We start from the raw sequence: 16314 nt of genomic DNA on the forward strand, positions 1-16314 counted from the left end.
CCAAATCGGAAATTATTCGTACGCTTTGTGCAAATATCTACAAGCTGAAAAGATTTTATTTATTAATCGCTATTTTGAAAACTTGATATGATCGAAATGAAATAATTTGAAAATAAAAAATACCGGCACTGCTGTCACGAACCCCGCAGGATCAAAACAAATTGCACATTTTATAAAACAAATACACATTTTAACGTTTTATTGGCCTTATTTTGTAAACTTCAGTATTTGATCGTTGACTCGAGGAAATACTTGTTGAACTTGCGCCAACCGAAACGCTTCTTTGGGTCTTTTTTGCTCCACGATGGTGCCAAGTTGGGCATCAGCCCCGCTTTTTGGGCCATCGTAACCAACGTTCCCATTTTCTTCTGCTGCCGATAGCACAAACCTGTGATGCGTCGCGGCAACATGCAGCCGTCGGAGCGAACATATTGCGACAGAATAAGTACGTCCGTGTGTTTGATATCCAATCCGAGAGTGCATTCCGGACAGAACTTCGTGTCGCATGCGGCTTTTAACATTTTCTCGGCACGTGGTGACTTAACACTGACACCCTCGTAAATCACGGCATTATTTTCATGTGTTTCATGGACTGAATAAAAATTATATAGAGTTTTATTTCATTATGTTTGCCAATTACACACATAGGAAGCAAATATAGTCCATCTGGGCTAGGTTATGAAACAAGAAAACAACTCACTTTCTTTAATCAACGAAGGTGTTGTGGTTACAATCGTACGTGTCTGCCAAACCGAGTTTCGAACTGTAGCTGTTGCTGCTTTTAATAAACTGGCCATGTTTAAGCCTAGTTTTAGTGATAAATATTATATTTACAATTACAATATCCGCAATACAGCGAAATGTCTTTTTAGCCAGTCACAGTGGTGCGCTTACAGCACTTTTTTTTTGAAGTGCTGCCCACTGTTACCAAAAGCGGAGCGCGACTTACGGGTACATTTGAAAAATATGAATAAAAGCCAAAATAAACGTAATTCATAAATCTTTGTATATATATGTATATTATCAATGATTAAAATTACATTAAAGTCTACTGCCTAATATTGAATTTCCGTTAAGTCCAGGTCATCATCAAATGCCTGAGACAGTTCCTGCTGACTCTGTAGTGTCCTCTCCTGCGTCTCGGCAATTCTCCACAATTCATCATCATCATTGCCCATCATCATGGATCGATCTGCGCCACCCTTAATGGCACTTCTGAGCTTATTTGGCTGGTGTTGCTGAGGCTGAGATCCCGTCACGCGTTTCTGTCGATTGCCCATCACAATTTGACTCTCTTCAAAGTATCCATTGGGATGATTAATAGTCGGCTCGGTTGTGGAATTATGTGTGATCATGAAATATTTGCTACAGGCCAATTGGTAATGCCCACTCGTCGCATAGCGCATGACCTCATCAATGGCGCTAGGCGACAGTCCATAAGATGACATTTTCGTTTTCAGGGAGACCGGATCCATCGCTTTGTAGGGACAGCCGTGACAATCGCCAGGCGCTGCCATTTCCTTGATAATTTTAAGACAGGAATATGGTGTATAGTTCACCATCGAGCCCTTCTTGCCATAGTTATGGTTAATGTTGTACTCATAACTGCGCGCAAATTTATCTGCATCCATTTTCTTTGTAAACTCCTCACGCCAAAAACGTAAGGAATCTTCGAGAGTCACGCCGATGCCTTTGAGAAAGAGACCATATTGCATACGACCGCCATGTTTTATGTGATGATTGGCTCGTAAATGCTCGTGGCACATACGCATACACAGTGGGTAAGATGTCTTTGAGAGCTGGTCCAGAGATTCAATTGGAACTGCCGCATCCTTGCATACCGTATAGTCCTTTCCCACATAAGAATTGTGCAAAGCCTTCAGCATACGAGAAATACGCTCGTCACTCTCGATGTCGTCTATGAAAACCTTGGCTGCAGCCAATCCTTGCTCGATTTCATCCATATGCTTGGTGCCCACAAGCGACACTAAATCATGAGTATTAACATAGGCAAATCCTGCTTTTAAATAGCAACGACGACTGCGCACCAAGTCCAGAACTTGGGTAAACGGCACCTTATAGAAATCCAGTAGCTCAATCTTGGCCACACTCTGACCAGCAGTACTCTCATAAAGGCCATCTTTCACTTGATCTTTTTGCGCTTCCGTCAGCGGCTGAAAGGAGAAATTGACCACATCCAGAAATTGCTTAATCTCCGGTCCACTTAGCGCAGAAAATTTGTACTTGAAATAATCCATTTCACGCGCAATGAACCACCGACTTAAATCCTCCGACCTGCAGTAAGCAAGACGCAAAATAAAGTGCGATATATAGTCGCGCCGGCGTGTCTGAATATCCGACTCGTGTTTGCTATCACCTCCTGTGCACAGGCGGAGATAATTGCGTAGACCCTCGCGGGTTAACTCTGCATTAACATATGCCTTCCAGTCATCGGAGAGCATGCGTAAAGCCTTTGTTGCAGCACGATCGAAGACACGTAACAGACGCAAGCGCTCCAAGGCGAGCTCTTCGAATTCCTCGATGTGAATGTCGTCCGTTGGCGGATATTTATATAGCATGACATTGTGCGGGTATTTGGTTTCCAAGCTCACCACCTCGAGCTTAATATCTGAACGTTGGCGTTTCTTCAGATGAAAATCCATGACAAACAAAACCAAACTCTCAAAAAAGCGCGCAAAAACAGAAAAAACATATGAGTGCTCTCCATCTTCAATTTTTGCCAATCACAACGAAATAAGTTTTAAATTGTTCACGAAACTAGATCGTTTGAGAACTTTGGGACCAGCTCTTTACTAATGTTTTCACGACAATTTGTACCTTGATTACATTTTAAAACGCATTAATCCATAAACGCTTTGTGAACCACATCGAAAATCTAGTTTATGTCCCAACTTCATTTTCTGTTTCGGGCATGAGTATGTTAAAATCAATAAGTCGCACCAACTGTAATATGTAATATAAGAAACTATTCTTTGTTTACAAATTCCAACTTACGTTTTTTCCTGCTTTGTTGTCTTTGTGCTTTTCTTCAATTTTATTCCGTAACGTATCAAACCATTTCTTTATATCAGCCATATTGGCTGGCAATTCAAACCCCCGGTAGCCAGCCTGCTTCAATGCTGTATTGGCACCAAAAGCAGCTGAATTCATAAGCAGGGCAAAGCTCTTTGTTAGAATGTATATTTTGCGTAACGGCCACTCTTCTAAGACTGTATCCAAATTTATTTGCTTTATCATGTACCATAATTCCGTGATCTGCGATAGAAAATATTACAAATATTGAAATCCTGGAAAAACTACATTTCCACTTACATTTCTATATATGTGCATTATAATAGGTTGCCCTGATCCAGACAGCTCGGCTATAAATGCGCGCAACAGTCCAAATGAAATCATCTTTCCTGTCTCACTAGCCACCAACATGTGTGGTATAACCTGTAATAACTGCAGCATATAATCAGTTTGTGCCTCGTCCTGCTTATTAGCAAGCTTAAAGTGCTGCAGCATATTACGTGTGGCATAGTCGATCTAGAACCAATAATTAAAAATTTATCGTGAATTTGAAGCATTGAAGCATATCTAATTACCATGGTGGGTTTGAGTGTATCCGAGTAATTGAAGCAATTTCCCAGCAACTGCACGCGCTGACCATAGCGATTTGCCAGATCCCTCGTTGGACCCAATAGATACACCATAATTGAAATCGTATAAAGCGATGATACCTCTTCTAAGCTTAATTTACGTCTTACAATAGTAAGGAAATCTTCACAGAGCTGAAACGCAACTGAGTATGTTTAAAATTATATGTCCGACTTTCATAGCTAATTGTGAATACCTTATCCACATCTTCCTCGTTTTCCGCAAAACTCCACAGATCGTCAACGGGCAGGGCGCGCAGGACCTCTTGAAATTGCTCATATTTAAAATGTGGAACTTCTATGCTATCTACATTCTTTTCAGTCATTTTTTCAGCTAACCCGCAGTCTTTTGGTACATTTTCGTCCTACTTTAATAACAATAAACATAGATTCAGGTTTGACGCTGATTTGGTCACAATATTGACATCGCTATTCATACATCGTAAAGTTATCGAATATATGAGTAAGTTCCGTTCTGAAAACTGTGACTGAAACTTTGAGTAGGTTGAGTGGGGTTCCTGCAATGACTTAAATTATACAAAATCTATTAAAAACAATTGTTCAGACCCGATTCCTCTTTGTAAAAATGGCAGTAAAGCTAATTAAAAGATTTTACAAAATGAAAAATATATTTCGGGCAAATCACCTAATAGTATTTAAGTAATATCTCTCTATTTTAACACGACCAACGTTATTTTTGATTCTTATTAAAGTAACTTATTGCAAAAATAATAATTAAAAAATTTTTAAGTCAATAACATCTTTTGGTATTAAATATTGTCATTCATTGTTACATGTGCCCTGATTTGCGATATTTCACCTGCTACTTTTATATTTGAACGATTCCGGTGAAAGAGTAGCAGGTATATAAATACTGCTCATCTCTATGACCAACCCTTTCATTAGTAAAAATATTTGGCCGTGAGTAACATTAACGGGAGCCAAGTTTCTTAAATTCCAAGCAAAACAGATTTTTTTGTTTTAATCGTAAGTAAAACTAAAATAATATAACTAATAATAAAAAGTTTGTAGCAGATATGCACAAAATTGGTTTATATATAAATTTCTTGGTTACATTAAATGCGCAGTTAGGCCACGCGTTTTTTCTGCTGCAATGGCCGCAAAAGTCTTTGTCTTGAAAGGAAAAAACTAGAGAAAACCTTATCAGGTGCTAATTATATGTGTATGCATGTGTTTTTTAAGTGTGATTCATGCGCTATTGCTTGCAATATTCGCTAAACTTGTTTCCGTCCAGTAACTGTACCCAGTTTCACACATATGCAGATATGTGTGTGTGCACATATACATATGTATATTTGGTACATATGTATGTGTATATAATTATATACATATGTATATATTTTGAGCTTGCCTTGCTCGTGTAGTTCGAACTGTTTGTAATTCGTATATTCTCATCAACTCGACTAAAAATTTCCCAGGTATATTTTTTCTTTGCATTATTCTATACATAATATCAAAGTATACCAAGATATTTGACGTACACACATGCATTGATATGTCTGTATGTACTATGTACATTCAGACAAGGCGAACCACCTAGCCCCGCATGTTGCTTGCTGCTTCTTTGCCTAACAAAATGGCGCGCCGACCACATGTTGTCGCCGCCGTTTTCGTGTCTACGACTGCCGCTCGGCGAATTCGTATGACACGAATCATTCCGTTTTGAAATTTCATTTGATAAAGTGGTGCGCGCAGAAGTAGAAGCGCTGGGAAAGCATTTGTAAAAACGTTTTTACTTATTTAGAAGGAAAAGACAAAGTAACCCTTTTGTGATATTTTAATATAAAATAATTTTGACATACGACCAAATTGAAATTGATCAAAATTATTAGAGTTAACATAAATACAATAAGAAAATACAGCTTAAACAATTTCTGTGGTTTTCTCTCTCAATTGTTGATTGCCTGTTTCGTGTGTGTGTGTGCGTGCGTGTCAAATCTTATAACAGTGCCAAAGAAAAATTCATAAGCAAGTAGCGCAAAATTATTCTACATTTGCTTTTGCTGTGTCCGTGCTCTCTTTACACATATGTATATATACACACACATACATACGTAGTATATCAAAAACTGTTAACGGTAGCGCGAGGTTACATTAAATTGTTTTTAAAATACAATTTTTGTGCTCGAATTATAAAAAGCAACAGGCAATATCTAGACACGCACCCACACACACACATACATAGACAGATTCACTCAATAGCAAGGACACGCGGAAAAGCCTAGGAAATAAACCACAATTTATTTCCGTTAAGTAAAAGTGTAAGTTCCTAATTAAATTTGTGTCTGCCCCATTATGCGCATTATATTTTTACATTTTTGCCAAGTGGACTGTTTTCCCCTCCAGCCGTCAAAACACAGTGCCACAACGACGACGATGTATACATACATATATGTACGTGTGTGTACATTGACCTCGTTTTTTCGCCGCCGTCGTTGACAGCAGCATTAAAGTTGTCGGTCGGTCAGCAATGCGCAGTTGTATTTTCAAAAATTTCACTTTACTCTGCTGTTTCTTTGTCGATGTCGATATTTTCTTCTCGTTCTTGTTGCCTTTCATTCGTTCTTTCTCTTGCATTATCACAAAACTGTTAAAGATCGTGCGTATGTGTGTGTGTGCTTTGTGTTTTTTGTGTGCGTTGGTCTGGTATAGCAGCAGCAAGCACATGTACAAGATTTTGAGGTTAATTTTTTGGTTTAACCCAGAGAATTCAGTTCACAACAAATAGATACCAACGTATGTACATGTGGAATATTTCTTACTATTGGTGTTATGCGGAATAATTTCTTTTAAGCTAAATATATTTTTTACAATGACTGTGCATTGCCTTTGTTGTACATACAACAAATAATAACTAAAAAAAATTTAACTGACAATATTTTTTTCCACTTTGCTCTCTACTCCATAAACCCAGCAATTTATTGTATGAGTCAAAAAACTGAAAGACCAGTGCTATCGGGTCAACGCATCAAGACCAGAAAAAGAGGTAAGATTTTGGAATCTCGTCTTGTTTATACAAGAACATTGGTGTAATGTATCTTTTAAACATATTAGATGAAAGAGAAAAATATGACCCAACGGGATTCCGTGATGCGGTCATTGCTGGTCTTGAAAAAACTGAAGGTGACCTGGAACAAATCTCTAAATATCTAGATAGCGCAGGCAATAAACTTGATTATCGTCGTTACGGTGAAGTGCTATTTGACATACTAATTGCTGGTGGTCTATTGGGTAAGTATCAGTTGTAATTTATCTGAAAAAACTGTTCTAATTCCTCGAATACTTGCAGTGCCTGGCGGTTCTATATCTCAGGATGGCGAAAAGCCGCGCACAAGCTACTGTGTCTTCGGTGCCCCCGAAGATATGGAGGCAATGCGCAACCATGAGCAGGTTAGTAAATTTTTTAAACTCGCAGATATAGGCATATTAATTAGAACCGTCTTTTGCGAATTCATTTAAATGGCGGTGTCGACTATATGCCAAAGGAAAAGCAACATTTTACTTGTCTTTTTTTTGTACAAAAATATTGCCTGCAATTCAAAGATTTCTTATGTTGCAACAAACTTTTAATGTTAGAAAGTAATATTTTTAAGACTAAACTTCTATAAGTTTGAGACTTTCTATATAGCATATATATATATACATATATGTATGTATATATCGAAACATATATGCTTATACGACCTATAATTCAGACTGCGACGGATAGGCAAACATTGTTTTGCAATTAAAATTGAAACCGGTTATGAATTATCTTACATATAATCTGTGTGACTGTATGCGAGGTTAAAAATCAATAAGCATTTCTATGAGCAGACTGCTATATTTGCGAATATATATATGCAGATGTTGTTGGAAATTAAATAAAACTGCTTTAAAAAACTAGTACTTATTACTCTAACTAGCTTTTTGTATTCGTAATGTTTTCAGGTGTTTATCAAGCTTAGCCGGAGGTACAAGTACCTCGAGAAAATGTTCGAGGAGGAAATGCGTAAGGTATTGCTCTTTGTAAAGGGCTTTACACCAAGTGAACGCATTAAACTTGCGCGTATGACTGCGCTCTGGTTAGGTAAGCAAAAACCACATACTATTAATGAAATTGGGAAAGCCTTGGCCATCTGTGTTGTAAACTGAGTGTTGCTAATAAAAAATAACATCTAACTCCACAGTTGGCACAAAGAAAAATATTAAGCTTGGTGTACTGACTTTTGCATGCACGCCAAAGGCAAAAGACACAAGTCCAAGTACATGCAGTATATTTCCCAATTCGAACTCAAAATTATAAAGAAAAATACAAGCACCTTTTGGTTTTGTCATTGTTGTATTTAACACTTGTAGTTTAATTGTTTCTGTTTCATTTGCAGTTAATGGCTCTGTACCACCAACTGTCTTGCTGGTACTGAACAACGAGCATCTGATCAAGGATGGCATTGCACTCGAGTTCCTATTGGAACTATTTTTGACGTTCAAGCAAGAAAAGGGCATTGCATATCTGGTACAGGCGCTTAAAAAAGGTGGACTGGAAAGCAAGTAAGTAGTAAATGAGATTCACATTTCACTCGGGAGCGTTTCAGGAAGATGCCACAGCAATTAAGTTGTTTATCTTTAATTAACGCTCCTAGATCAATTGGAGTTATATATTTATCGCAAATGAACCATAGCTTTATTTGGGTTCTCATTTAATTTCAAACAATGTCTCTAAAAGCAACTATAATATGTTTACTATGTTTATTTTACAACTGGGTCATATTATGTTTCTTTAGCCTTAAACAAAGAACAAATTAAAAACAATAGAAAACATGAAACTATTATTTATTATTATTTATATTGTATTTCTGCCTGCAGACTTATGGACTTTTTCCCACCAAATAAACGTACTGAGGAATATTTTAAACAAGTTTTTGCTGACAAAGAACTCAACGAGATCATCAAGTTGCATAAGGCGCAGGCCAGCCAAGAGGCCAAGCGTGAATTGCAGCAAACACTCATTGATGATATTAATGACGAGAAAGCGCATAGCGAAATAACTGCAGACATTAAAGAGTTTGCGATACGCACCAACATTCCCGATCATGAGATAATCGTTATTGTAAGTCCTCTTAAAAACGCTCTAACGCTTGTATTTTGTACAACTCCTTGGTCGATTGTTCTCATTATATATTAGATTTGGTCCACCATCATGTCACTGGGTGAATGGAACAAAAAGGAGGAATTGGTCACTGATCAAGCTGTACGTCATTTGAAGGCATACTGCCCCCTATTGCAGGCCTTTGCCTCTACTGACCGTTCGGAATTGGCTTTGATTTTAAAAGTGCAGGAATTCTGCTATGAGAATATGAACTTCATGAAGGCGTTCCAAAAAATCATCTTACTTTTTTACAAAACCGAAGTCTTGTCGGAGGAGATCATTCTGCGCTGGTACAAGGATAGTCACGCCAACAAGGGCAAAATGCATTTCCTAGAACAGATGCGCAAATTCGTTGAATGGCTGCAGTCTGCCGAGGAAGGTTAGTCTTCAACTGGTTATTTACATTTCAAAACTTGTCTGGCAGTTTTTGAGAAGGATCTTGCCGTGCTTAAAAGGCATAATCTGTGTACAAAATTGCAAGAGCAATATAGTTTTTTGCTTGCCTCGTTGTTCAAACCATGAACAACGCAGGCCAATGAAAACTTGAACATTTTAAATATATGTACATTATTTTTACGTACAGTATATTTTTGATAGAAATATTCGTATTGACTTAAGGTTTGCAAACTTAGATTACGGAAGAGTTTCACAGTAAAACATTTTCGGAATTTTTATAATTTGCGAATACATTTAGCGTAATATAGGATGAACTAAAAAAAAAAACTTTCCACAAGTTGTGTGCATATTCCAAAAATACAAAACAGAAGTAGTACCTTTGTTGATGGTATTATATTTTTTTTAAATATGCAAGAGCAAAAGAATGATTGGGTGTCCAAATAACTTAACATAGTTACATTTGGCCAATAATCATTCGGACACAGTCCATGAATGGAAGCTATGGAAATAATCGACTTTCAAATCTTTACTAACGGTATACTATTACTTTTTTTATGGCAGAGTCAGAATCGGAGGACGAGCAGAAAAACGGCGAATAACAATTTTGTAAATGAAGTGGATCGAAGCAGCAGCAGCAGACACAATGCCAACGTAGCCGCCCGGCCAACTCCCCCTCCCTCCATCATCATACAGCAGCATATAAGAGTCCAGCCACTCCTGGATAAGACGCCTCCCTATGTTTCGTCAGCCGCCAATTAATTGGGATGCAAGACACACACACACTCACAAATAAAGAGAGAGAGACAAAGCAACCCCAACCCCCCATAATCAGAAATTTTCAGTACATAGTTAATAATTTTATCAAAGCTATTTGAAATGAAAAACTTTGTTAAATGCTTTACATTTATCGCGGGTTTAATTTTTGAAATTGTAATTTCCCTTTGGCTCATTACCTTTAAGTTAATTGATATACAATTTTCTGCTATATAAAAGAAAAAACTAAAGCGAGCTAGAGCAATATTGTTGACAAGTTTAAACACAAAAGAAAACTGAGCTGCGTGTTTACATTTTATAAAATAGAAAAACTCACATGAAAATGTAATTTATTGATTAAAAATCAACAAATAGTCGATTTTAATTAAGGCGTAAATAGTGCTGAACATTTATAAAGACAAAAGTTGCAGAAAATTAAAGTTCTGCAGAAAGGCTAAATCTGGCGTCGAGTTGGCGACTATATGTGTATGTAAATGCGCTGTATGTTCGCATTATTTATTTACAACAATTATACATAACATAAATAATCATATATTTACATGGCATAAAGAAACAAAAACCTATACTATACTTGTATTCAAAGATGAACAAGCGTTTTTAGAGAAAACAAAATGTTTTAGTCAATAAAAGCAAAATCAATACATACACACACCACACCCCCCACACACATACATACATAATTATATACATATATACAAGAGCAAACAAAACCATCTTTGAACAGATGAAAAACATCGTCATATGCATAAAACATGAATAATAATGAATGTCTTGAAGAATAGACTTCACGGTAGCAAAATAATGCAACAAGTTATTGAGAAAGAAAATATGCTGTTTACAAGTTTCAGAACAAAACAAAGTAATTATACATAAAACGTAAATTGCATGGAAATATATACATATATAAATAAAAAAGAAAAACTATAATGGTAAAACGAATGTCGTTAAATCAAATTGTTTTTTTTATTGAATTGAGATGGCTGATAAACCCGTTACAATTGGAATCGTTTTATTGCTAGTAAAGATAAATTCCCATTTACAGTATTACTGAAAGTGGAAACTATCGAATTCCATTATCTATAGAATCGAGGCACTTTCTCGTTTCCGAAACGGGATCAAATCTTGTTCTGCTATCATCTGAATGATCGTATAACTATAGCATAACAATCCCTCGCGAAAATTCCGATGACAACATGTTTTTTATTTACTTTTTTTTTTACCATTTCGTGCTTTAGTCATCCAATGCTAGGGTTTCAACCAGCATTTGATTATTGAGAGGACTTTATACATTCATAATATGAATTTCACAATTTTGCACACAAAACAAGTAGAGAAGCTAAAGTCGGGTGTCCCGACTTTGAAAAACTCTGTACATAGAAAATTTATAGAAACTAAACACATTAAGAAAATCAAAAAATAAAGCAAACTTGTACAGCGAACACACATACGTTCATAAGGACAGACAGACAGGGCTAGATCGACTCGTCTTGTCACCGCTGATCAAGAATATATATATACTTTGTGGGGTCTGTCACGCCTCCTTCTGTCTGGTACTTTTTTCAACTCGCGCAAACCTAATATACTTGTACTCTTGTAATATGTAGTTCTCAAATAATTTAAATAGATGGTAGTGTTCTCTCATGTAATCCGATCACAACCCGTATCATTATTTTTCTTACAAGTATATCATATCAGAAAGGGAGTTATGGAAAATCACTAACAGCGAGGAAGTGCATCAAAAACTCAAACTCGTACTTTCGCGGACTTGAGAGTTTGGTTAATCTAGCTCTAATACTTTCTGATATCATTCCGGTCATACAGACAGACAAAGTATATATCATCATCCTGATATATACTTTGTGGGGTCTGCCACGTTACATACATTCGCACAAAACTAGTATACCTTTCGGGTACAGGGTGTAATTATGTAGAAAGATTGAGGATTCGTCCACAAGAAGAAATTTTATTTTGAAATGTAATAGCAAAGCCACCATAAAAAGAAGCTATTTGAATGACGAGGTTTCTTGTTGTTTAAATATATCCACATGTGGTAAATATGTGTACGCATATTTTCGCAACTTCTATCCCTGTCAACAGATAATCCGGGAATATATTGTAAAGGCCCGTCCGTATCATGCTTTATCTACTCAAGTACCGTGCTATTGGAACGTAACGATTTCGTCGGAAGTTTAACGGATTTCTATAAAAATCATTACGGATATCACTGGGCTTTCGCATTTGTACATATATATGACTTCTTCAAAAGATAATACTTATTTAAAAACAAGAATAGAATGATAGAGTCGTGAACGCCAGATTCTTAAAAAGCACGCCCATTTCAATAAAAAATTATTTTTTGAAATAATAATAATAATAGTATACCTTTTTTGTACATTGAATTGTATACACGTTCTCTCATCTCGGATATAAAGGAACTTGGTTTATTAGAAAGTGAATATTGCCTTTTGTCTGAAATTTGTAACGACCACAAGAAGGAATTTTCGACCATCGCTTTTAGGTCATAAGTGAAGAGATTGACGAGACCAATTTTTATATACCCATATCCGGCAGTACAATTTGTACATTTTTCAAAACTACCGAGCATACAGAATTCGGAATCACCACTTTATGAAATCAAATGTTTTTATAATAACATTCATTGTTACATAAGCTCTATAGAATTAAACGTTAGGCCACTCTAATTCGAAAGGTACACATACATTGTTCCAAGTTTATCAAATGCGTAAGCAAATTACCACATAATTAATATACGGGAGTGCTAAATAAAAAAAAAAAACAAGAAATGCTAAACATTTCAAAACCTCCCTGAAAATAAAATTACACGCTCGAAAGTAAGACTTGTTTTTGGAAATACTGTTTTTATTCAACATAAATTTTCTTTAAGTTTAAAAGTAATTTTTCTTGCATTTGTATTTTATTTATATATATATTTATGTATGTATATTACTCGATGTTATATAATAACGCATATGCTGTTTGTTTTATTGTATTGGTAACGCATAGTTTATATTTTAGGTTCTTGTCCTTTTGAACATTTTACTTTTGCAAGGGTCAAAAATGAGTTTCGAAAACAATTGTTTTATGATAAATATCTTCAGTATCTAAAATTGAATGTTTCATTTTTAGTGAACAGGCAAACATTAATATACATATTGCAATTTATATTTAGCTAAATTATTTGTGTGAATGTGCATTTTGTGTGGGTGTTTTCAGTTTAATTTTGTAAAACTTGATATGAACGAACGTTTAAAGGCGCAGGCGTGCAGGCATATAAAGCGTTAGTTGTTAATTTGTTGCGCAGTTGTCAAATAAATTGAGGCATTCTAATTTCATTTTTTGTTTACAATTATTTGTCTTTATCAATTGGAAGCGTGAATAAAAAATATGTATGCTTGCAACAAATTTAACTACTCTGGGCCCTTGGCAATACTTCAACAATGCGTGCAATAAATGTGTATATAGTATGTATATCCCTTTGGATTTGTATTCGTCCAACAACAGACATTGATCTAGGCTTTTGATTCATTTTATAAACATAATGTGCCAATGAAAAATGCGCATGCGCACATTGCCCCTGAAACATTGAAATTGTTATGTCAACTGATTTATTTCCAATTTCGATGATTTCAGGGACAACAATGCTGAGCGCACATGCACATAAATCAGTGGCACATGCCTAAAGATACAACTGCGCGCGCTTCTTGCCCGGAACACACACTGCGGCCTGTGGATTTCTATAACACATGGCTAAAGAGAACAAAATTAGATAACAAACATAATAAACACGATCATAAAATTAAGCATAACAAAAGTTACAGGCAGAAATTAATTTACAAAAATCAAAGGGTCGCTGAAGCCGCCTGCAATTAATATGTATGTTAACTAAAGAGGACGCAAAACGTGGCAATAGCGAAAACATCAAATTTTGTACAGGAATGTATGCATTTTTTTTGTTTTGTTTGTTTTAGGTATTTGCATTAATTTGTATGTAAAATGTTAATGTTCTGCTTATTTATGCCGGTTACTTCATCATTCTAAATAAAAAACAAACTTTAACAAACAGACGCTTATTATTTTTTCGTTATTTCCTTCATTTGTATGCATGTACGGCTTTTCTGTTTTATGTGTGTTGCAACATCCTCTAAAATATATAGTTATTGGCGTATATATATATATATCGTATAATAAGTAGCATACATATTTGACCGAAAGTTTTCTTTCAATTCACTATACAAAGAGACAACGGCAATAATAATTATAATTCAATATAACGTTTCATAGACATAATTTTGTTGTTGCATGAGTTAGAGAGGATGAGTTCACTTCGGTTTCTGCATTCGTTATTTTAGTGGGTGGTTTTTTGTTATTAACTTCAATTTTTGTTGGTTTCTTGTTATTGTAGTTGTTTTTGCACTTAAAGAACAGTTTAATCGGTGAATTTACGATTGACGTTGCGACCGAACAGGGCATTACGTATCTCTGGCACAAGTTGCTGTGAAATCAATTCTAATCTTGACTCCAGCGTGTTGGGCACCTATAAAAATTGCAGTATTATGTATTATATTTAATCACTTGCATAGGGATATGATTTACGCACCTTGATGCGTCCATTGAGAGCCAACAGTTCAACACCGCCGCAGGTGTTCGCTGCCAGATATTCTTTCTCATCGATGAAAAGATCGACATCCTGATTCATTTGGGACTTGTATTGGTCGATGGCAGTGTGCAGAACATCACGCACTAGAGGTACATCGACTTCACGGCAGCGTAGTGTTACTTTTGGCTCCATTACCTGAAACAATCCCTGAACAATCAGTTTGGTCAGCACGGATTTGTATTCAGCCTCGTTCTTGGTGACTTCACCGAGACGCTTGCGTGCGTCGTCCAGCACGTTGCTCACATGATCCTCACGCACTTTGAGCACCTAAAAATGATCAACTTTATATGGGCAAGGACAAATTAGTCACGGCTGTCGGGACGAACCTTCAAACGGGCCTGATTGAGCATATTCGAGGATTGAATTTTCTTCTGCAACTCGACCTGCTTTTCCTTCTTCTCGTAGTATTCCATAATTTTGAGACGCTGTTGCTGGACGAGACGTCCCTTCTCAATATTGAACTCTTCTTCGGCTTTGGCATCGATCTCTTCGGCTTTTTCATTGGCTTCCTGCTCAATGAATGCCATCATATGTTTGATCTGTATAATACAAATTGTTGGTTTATTAATGAAAGTCGAAAAGGAACAAGATTAGTTATGGTAGGAGTCACTAATTGCCTAAAAATTAACAACAATAACTAGCGTAATTGCTTATCACCTGTAATCACATGATAAACGTCACATTTGTTTTGTGAGTGCAATTTTCCTAAAGGCATTGCTACTTTAACGCGGCGGCAGCTGCTATTGAAATTTACGGCTAAGGGCTAAGGCAGTTAGGTTGCCAAATGTAAATAATAAGAGTTTTGTAAATTAAAAAAATTTTTTTTTTATATTTCCATTCAAATTTTTCAATGCCGTTGATAACCCAGCCGTGTGACAGTGTTCACGGTAGCGCTTAAAGCATGCTAGTTGTCTCACTTTAACACACTGTACAAACGTTATGCGTGTCACATGACCAATCAGCATTTTTTACTTCGCTATTTGTGTGTACGAATTTTTGTACTCCAATAAGTTCATATCACCTAGAATTTGCAGGATAAGCTTCAAAATAGTGGAAGAAAACTAAGGTGTACTATGTAGAAGTCATAACATCTGTGCGATCCGCAAAGGTACACGCAAAGCGCACATGACCAACAGAATCCCATGACCGTCATCTTTTTGTTTTTCACTGGATTTTACAATAAACTTTTCCAATTGGGATACAATTTCAGAATTTGTGCATTATCAGCACTATTTGCCTTGCGTTTTATAAAAAAGTTGTGCAATTTTCGGCTATCATTTACCTGTTTTTGTACATCAGCATCGCTTAGAGCCATCTTGACAGATTTTTTTCACTGCTCAAAACCGAAAAATAAATTCAATTGTTCCGAAGGAATTCACGTACTACCGTGCCTGTAATAGTTGCAATTGATTTATTAAATCATTAAATAACAGAATGCACTAGTGAACGTTTAATGAATGTCGATAAAAGCTAAATAAAACTGAGGTCGTACTTGCAGTGTGTGCGCCTTCTGCCCGTCGTCTAAAAAAATTTTCAGTACTACAGCGAATCGATCATATGATTTGTGGCTAAGCCGTTTGCCATTTTAACGGCGTTAACAATGACAAACAGTCGGCACCAAAATATGAACGTCATGCACAGTGAATGGCAATCATAAG

The 16314-nt window shown here is 36.2% G+C and overlaps 5 protein-coding genes across 6 annotated transcripts; 1 reads left to right on the forward strand and 4 right to left on the reverse strand.

Annotated features, from left to right (window-relative positions):
- Positions 1-168: 168 nt before the first annotated feature.
- On the reverse strand, positions 169-848 carry LOC115625506 (39S ribosomal protein S18a, mitochondrial). Its single transcript, XM_030520569.1, has 2 exons — positions 701-848; positions 169-592 (listed from the first exon to the last, which is right to left on the reverse strand). Exons 1-2 carry the CDS (start codon positions 795-797, stop codon positions 222-224), a joined length of 468 nt encoding a protein of 155 aa, XP_030376429.1. The 5' UTR covers positions 798-848; the 3' UTR covers positions 169-221.
- A 152-nt stretch (positions 849-1000) lies between these two features.
- On the reverse strand, positions 1001-2699 carry LOC115625221 (DNA primase large subunit). The gene has a single exon (XM_030520204.1). The coding sequence runs from the start codon at positions 2661-2663 to the stop codon at positions 1056-1058; it is 1608 nt and encodes a 535-aa protein (XP_030376064.1). The 5' UTR covers positions 2664-2699; the 3' UTR covers positions 1001-1055.
- A 60-nt stretch (positions 2700-2759) lies between these two features.
- Positions 2760-4049, reverse strand: LOC115625222. The gene is made up of 5 exons (XM_030520205.1): positions 3857-4049; positions 3609-3794; positions 3334-3549; positions 3016-3276; positions 2760-2964 (listed from the first exon to the last, which is right to left on the reverse strand). Exons 1-5 carry the CDS (start codon positions 3983-3985, stop codon positions 2902-2904), a joined length of 855 nt encoding a protein of 284 aa, XP_030376065.1. The 5' UTR covers positions 3986-4049; the 3' UTR covers positions 2760-2901.
- A 530-nt stretch (positions 4050-4579) lies between these two features.
- On the forward strand, positions 4580-10625 carry LOC115625186 (protein krasavietz). Of its 2 annotated transcripts, none has more exons than XM_030520152.1 (9): positions 4580-4646; positions 6595-6666; positions 6735-6911; positions 6970-7070; positions 7611-7749; positions 8045-8210; positions 8526-8769; positions 8845-9187; positions 9766-10625. In XM_030520152.1, the coding sequence occupies exons 2-9, from the start codon at positions 6606-6608 to the stop codon at positions 9801-9803; spliced, it is 1269 nt and encodes a 422-aa protein (XP_030376012.1). In that variant the 5' UTR covers positions 4580-4646; positions 6595-6605; the 3' UTR covers positions 9804-10625. The 2 variants fall into 2 exon arrangements, with proteins under 2 accessions (XP_030376012.1, XP_030376011.1); XM_030520151.1 differs by lacking the exon at positions 4580-4646 and adding an exon at positions 5549-5941.
- A 3327-nt stretch (positions 10626-13952) lies between these two features.
- LOC115625042 (V-type proton ATPase subunit E) lies at positions 13953-16192 on the reverse strand. The gene is made up of 5 exons (XM_030519891.1): positions 16149-16192; positions 15939-16047; positions 14983-15195; positions 14597-14923; positions 13953-14533 (listed from the first exon to the last, which is right to left on the reverse strand). The coding sequence occupies exons 2-5, from the start codon at positions 15969-15971 to the stop codon at positions 14426-14428; spliced, it is 681 nt and encodes a 226-aa protein (XP_030375751.1). The 5' UTR covers positions 15972-16047; positions 16149-16192; the 3' UTR covers positions 13953-14425.
- Between the last annotated feature and the right edge of the window lie 122 nt (positions 16193-16314).

This window comes from Scaptodrosophila lebanonensis, unplaced genomic scaffold (assembly GCF_003285725.1).
Source record: "Scaptodrosophila lebanonensis strain 11010-0011.00,11010-0021.00 unplaced genomic scaffold, SlebRS2 tig00000072-arrow-pilon, whole genome shotgun sequence".
Classification (NCBI taxonomy): domain Eukaryota; kingdom Metazoa; phylum Arthropoda; class Insecta; order Diptera; family Drosophilidae; genus Scaptodrosophila; species Scaptodrosophila lebanonensis.

Excerpts from the sequence above, each read along its gene's own strand:
- LOC115625506 (XM_030520569.1), bottom strand. The coding sequence starts at position 797 with ATGGCCAGTTTATTAAAAGCAGCAACAGCTACAGTTCGAAACTCGGTT. Across the intron at positions 593-700 it reads ACCTTCGTTGATTAAAGAAA|TCCATGAAACACATGAAAAT; the intron begins GTGAGTTGTTTT and ends ATTTTTATTCAG.
- LOC115625221 (XM_030520204.1), bottom strand. The coding sequence starts at position 2,663 with ATGGATTTTCATCTGAAGAAACGCCAACGTTCAGATATTAAGCTCGAG.
- LOC115625222 (XM_030520205.1), bottom strand. The coding sequence starts at position 3,985 with ATGACTGAAAAGAATGTAGATAGCATAGAAGTTCCACATTTTAAATAT. Across the intron at positions 3,795-3,856 it reads ACGAGGAAGATGTGGATAAG|CTCTGTGAAGATTTCCTTAC; the intron begins GTATTCACAATT and ends GTTGCGTTTCAG. Across the intron at positions 3,550-3,608 it reads ATACACTCAAACCCACCATG|ATCGACTATGCCACACGTAA; the intron begins GTAATTAGATAT and ends TATTGGTTCTAG.
- LOC115625186 (XM_030520152.1), top strand. The coding sequence starts at position 6,606 with ATGAGTCAAAAAACTGAAAGACCAGTGCTATCGGGTCAACGCATCAAG. Across the intron at positions 7,071-7,610 it reads CAATGCGCAACCATGAGCAG|GTGTTTATCAAGCTTAGCCG; the intron begins GTTAGTAAATTT and ends TAATGTTTTCAG. Across the intron at positions 7,750-8,044 it reads TATGACTGCGCTCTGGTTAG|TTAATGGCTCTGTACCACCA; the intron begins GTAAGCAAAAAC and ends TTTCATTTGCAG.
- LOC115625042 (XM_030519891.1), bottom strand. The coding sequence starts at position 15,971 with ATGGCTCTAAGCGATGCTGATGTACAAAAACAG. Across the intron at positions 15,196-15,938 it reads ATGCTGATGTACAAAAACAG|ATCAAACATATGATGGCATT; the intron begins GTAAATGATAGC and ends TGTATTATACAG. Across the intron at positions 14,924-14,982 it reads TCAATCAGGCCCGTTTGAAG|GTGCTCAAAGTGCGTGAGGA; the intron begins GTTCGTCCCGAC and ends GATCATTTTTAG.